Source organism: Eschscholzia californica, unplaced genomic scaffold (assembly GCF_041429995.1).
Source record: "Eschscholzia californica isolate CP2 unplaced genomic scaffold, dmEscCali1.0.p SCAF_6, whole genome shotgun sequence".
Classification (NCBI taxonomy): Eukaryota; Viridiplantae; Streptophyta; class Magnoliopsida; order Ranunculales; family Papaveraceae; genus Eschscholzia; species Eschscholzia californica.
The window spans coordinates 10,340,736-10,344,830 of record NW_028238483.1 but is presented as its reverse complement, the minus strand read 5'-3'; the positions used below and the strand labels follow the sequence as shown (position 1 = coordinate 10,344,830).

Below are 4,095 nucleotides of genomic sequence, written 5' to 3'. Positions count from 1 at the left end.
TTGCTGGTCTGAGTGTGGCTTCTAAGGAGAATATCAAGCTTATCTTGGGATTTCAAGAGGGTGCTCTCCCTATAAGATATCTTGGCTTGCCTCTCTTATCTACCGGGTTGTCCTACTTTGACTGTCTGCCTCTGATTCAGAGAGTTCAAAAGAGAGTTCAGTCTTGGAAGGCTAGGTGTCTTTCTTTTGCAGAGAGACTGCTTTTGGTTAATGTGGTGCTGAACAGTATGCTAATTTATTGGATGACTGTTTTTGTTCTGCCCAAGAGAGCTTATAAAGAGATTAACAGCTTATTCAGTGGGTTCTTGTGGTCTGGTGTTGATCTTGGGCCTAGGAAAGCTGCAGTGAAATGGATCTCTGTATGTCTACCAAGAATGAGGGTGGGCTTGGTATTAGAAGCTTGGATACTCTCAATTTGGCTTTTAATATGAGACATTTATGGGATGTGGTTTCAGGCAAAGACACCCTTTGGGCTAGATGGGTTCAGCAAAACTTAATTAAGAATAAACAGTTCTGGCTCATGGAAACACCCAAAGACTGCTCTTGGTGTTGGAGGAACATCCTTGGGTGTAGAGATAAGGCTCAGGACCTTATTTTGCACATTATTGGGGATGGTTCTGATACCCTTTTTTGGGTGGACTCCTGGCATCCCTTAGGTGTTCTGTATAGCAGATTTTCTGACACCTTTAGATACAGCTCTTTCTTGAACTTGAATACCAGAGTTGACACTTTCATTAGGGATGGTAAGTGGCAGGTTCCTGGGTTCCTTCAGGTTCAGCTCCCTGATATTTTTGATTGTTTGCCTGAGGTCCCAATCTCTGCTGGTGCAGCTGATAGGAGGGTCTGGAAGATTAATTCTAGAGGGGAATTTAATCTTAAAGACGCTTATGAGGCTCTTAGGCCTAGAGCTCAGGTGGTTTATTGGCATCACTTGGTTTGGTTTCCCAACTGCATCCCAAAACACTATTTTATTACATGGTTAGCTCTCCATAATGGTCTTAAGACCTGGGAAAAGCTCCATCAATGGGGTCTGCCTTTCCCTAGAAGTTGTGGCATTTGTTCTTATGGGGTGGAGACTGCTTATCACCTGCTTTTTGAATGTGAGTTTTCTAAAGATGTCTGGAGAAAGTTGTTGGAGCTCCTTGGGTTCTATAGGGACTGTCTCCCTACTATAGAGGAGGAGTTCAAATGGTGCAGTACTCATTTCAGAGGGGATATTGTTTTGGAAAGGGTTGGATGCTTGGTTTTGAATGCTTTTGTGTATCACATTTGGCTTGAAAGGAATGCTAGAGATTTCAGGAATGTCTCTTGCTCTGCTGCTACTATCATTCACCTCATTATTGATGAGGTTAAAATCAAATAAGCAGCTTGGACTAGCAGGTTTGAGCATAATATTCAGAACTCAACTTTTGTTGATAATTGGAACTTGAATGTGCATCTCACCAGGCCAGTCATCAAAGGTTACAAATGGGTTCCCCCTCCACCTGACCATGTTTTGATCAGCAGTGATGGGTCTTTAGACAGTTCTTCAGCTGAGTTTGGTGCCCTTCTCTGAGAGGTTAATGGGAGTGTTATAGCTCTTGGTGCTGGATCTAGTAATATGGGTTCTATTATTCTCCATGAGATGCAAGGAGTTGAACTCGGGTTGCAGCTGGCCATCAAGCATAACTGTGCAAAGGTTATTATTGCCACAGATTCGATGGTTGTTTGCTCCCTCATGGCTGACTTTAACAAGCTTCCTCCCTGGTGTGTCTGGCGTACGTGGTTGAATATTAAAAGGCTTTGGGGTGCTTTCCAGCAGTGTAGCGTTCATCATGTGGTTCGTGAGCTTAACCAGGCTGCTGATTTCCTGGCAAAGCTCAAACCGAATGGGGTCACTGAGCTTGATGCTTCTAACTTGCCTGTTGAGTTGGCTATTATTATTAAGAATGATAGGAATGGTAGAATTTGATTAAGGAAGGGATGGCAGTAATTGCTTGTTTCTCTTTGTTGGTTTTGTTGCTTCTAGCTTGTTTTTTGTTCCGGGTCTGGGCCCTTTAATCCCTGCTCATTAATGCAAAAAAAAAACTCGAAAACTCTGAAATTGAATCCGAAGCCTCTGAACTCTCTTCCACAAACGCCTCGCCCTCCATGGTAATTTCTGATGTGGTTTTGCAAGAAGTAACTTGATATTCATCGAGTCAAGACCAAGTTCAACTTCCTGCAATCCGGCACTAAGTGCTAACTCCAATCCCAACTCAACACCCTGTAGCTCATTGTATGAAAATAGTCTGTCCGTCAACCTGACCTGTGGCTGCTCTCACAACAGTCCCCTCCGAGTCTCGAATAATGGCTCCATACCCCGCACCCACCTTGTTCAATGCACCATCCGTATTAATCTTATATCTCCCTGCCGTCGGCCGAGTCCATTTGCATGAAGTGTAAACCGGCTTTTGGAGAGAGATAGTAAGATTCCAGCGATCGATGGTTCTCCGATTCTCCTCCGTATCTTCAAACCGTTTGGTAACGGTATTCAGCTTGATCCTCACTTCATCACAAATAGTGTGTATAATCAACCCCGGTGACATGACATTACTTCTAAATACCCTATTATTCTGCTCCTTCCAAATATGATAAACATAGGCATTTATAAGCAAACGACCCACTCGGGCAGCGATAGAAAGCCCACCAAAGTGATTGATACACCACTGTAGCTCCCCTTCCTAATCTGCACCACACACTCTCTGAAATCCCATCTTGAGTAATAACGATTCCCATATAATCTTTGTAACTGAACACCCAAAGAATAGGTGGAAAACCGTTTCTTCATCTCCCCCACAGTATACACAAGTAGTGTGTCTATAGCCATACCCCAACTAGCCAGAAGCGATCTGGTTTTGAGGCGTTGTCGGAAGGCAAGCCACGTGATGAAGCAATGTTTGGGTATACCACCCGGTGACCATACTAATGAAGTCCAGCTCAATCGAGTTCCTCTAGGTCGAATAGCTTCATACGTCTCTTTGAGAGTAAACTCTCCATTCTGGCTAGGCATCTAGATCACCTCATCTCTAAGAGTACTATCTACCACCACCTCTCTAGCCTCGACCTCAATAGTCCCTAACATAGCTGCCACATGCGTAGGGAAAGCCCAGCCTGACTGTCCGATAAACTGAGAAACCCGGGCATCTAAATGAAGGTGAGAATCATATCTATGTGTCTCCTCAAAAGCATCAAATAGAAGACCACGAGGATGCCATAAATCAGTCCAGAATTTGGTATCATGTCCATCCCCAAAGAAGTGCAAATGAGTCGATGAGCTGTCGGTCTGCTGGCTAGAATCCGACGCCAACACCAAGAACTTCTACTCGGACCCGATAAAGTCCAGAAGTGTTGATCTTTGATGAGATTATGTCTCACCCAATCAGCCCACAAAGTCGTCTTACCACTAACCAGATCCCATATATGGCGAAGGTTAGACGCCTCAAACAACACCTCGATATTGTGAAGTCCGAGGCCCCCTTCACCAGTTGGGTAACAAAGGCTTTCCCAGCCAATAGGAGCTCTCTTACACCCCATATCAGCACCTGACTAGAGGAACTTACTAAAGATGGAGTTGATGTCGTTCATAACCCTTTTGGGAATAACAAACACCGCTGCCCAATATAGTAACATGTTGTTCAAAACCACCTTAATGAGAAGAACACGCCCCGCAAACGATAAAAAGCGACTCTTCCAAGATTGGATTCGTCCCTTGATTTTATCGATTAGCGGGATGCAATGACTATAGGTAAGACGAGACGGTATAAGAGGTAATCCTTGGTATCGAATAGGCAGAGAACCAGTAACGAATTCCAGGATGGTGGTGATATCACTCTGACCTTGAGCCGAAAGACCAGCAAAGAAGATGGTACTCTTGAGCACGTTGGCCTGCAACCCCGTCGCCCGATGAAAACCAGTTAGCACACCTTTTAGAGATTGAGCCGAACCCGTGTTTCCTCGAAAGAAGACCTTCGGGACTAGACACTGGGGTTGTAGCAGAAACCGACCTTCTCTTTCCTCTCGATCAATAAGGACCGCGAAAACCTCCATCATTAAAACAAACAAATATAGAGATAT

The 4,095-nt window shown here is 44.4% G+C and overlaps 1 protein-coding gene across 1 annotated transcript; it reads left to right on the top strand.

The window, feature by feature from the left end:
- The first annotated feature begins 1,600 nt into the window (after nucleotides 1-1,600).
- On the top strand, nucleotides 1,601-1,951 carry LOC147531664 (uncharacterized). Its single transcript, XM_086649792.1, has one exon. It carries the CDS (start codon nucleotides 1,601-1,603, stop codon nucleotides 1,949-1,951), a length of 351 nt encoding a protein of 116 aa, XP_086505918.1.
- The last annotated feature ends 2,144 nt before the right edge of the window (nucleotides 1,952-4,095 follow it).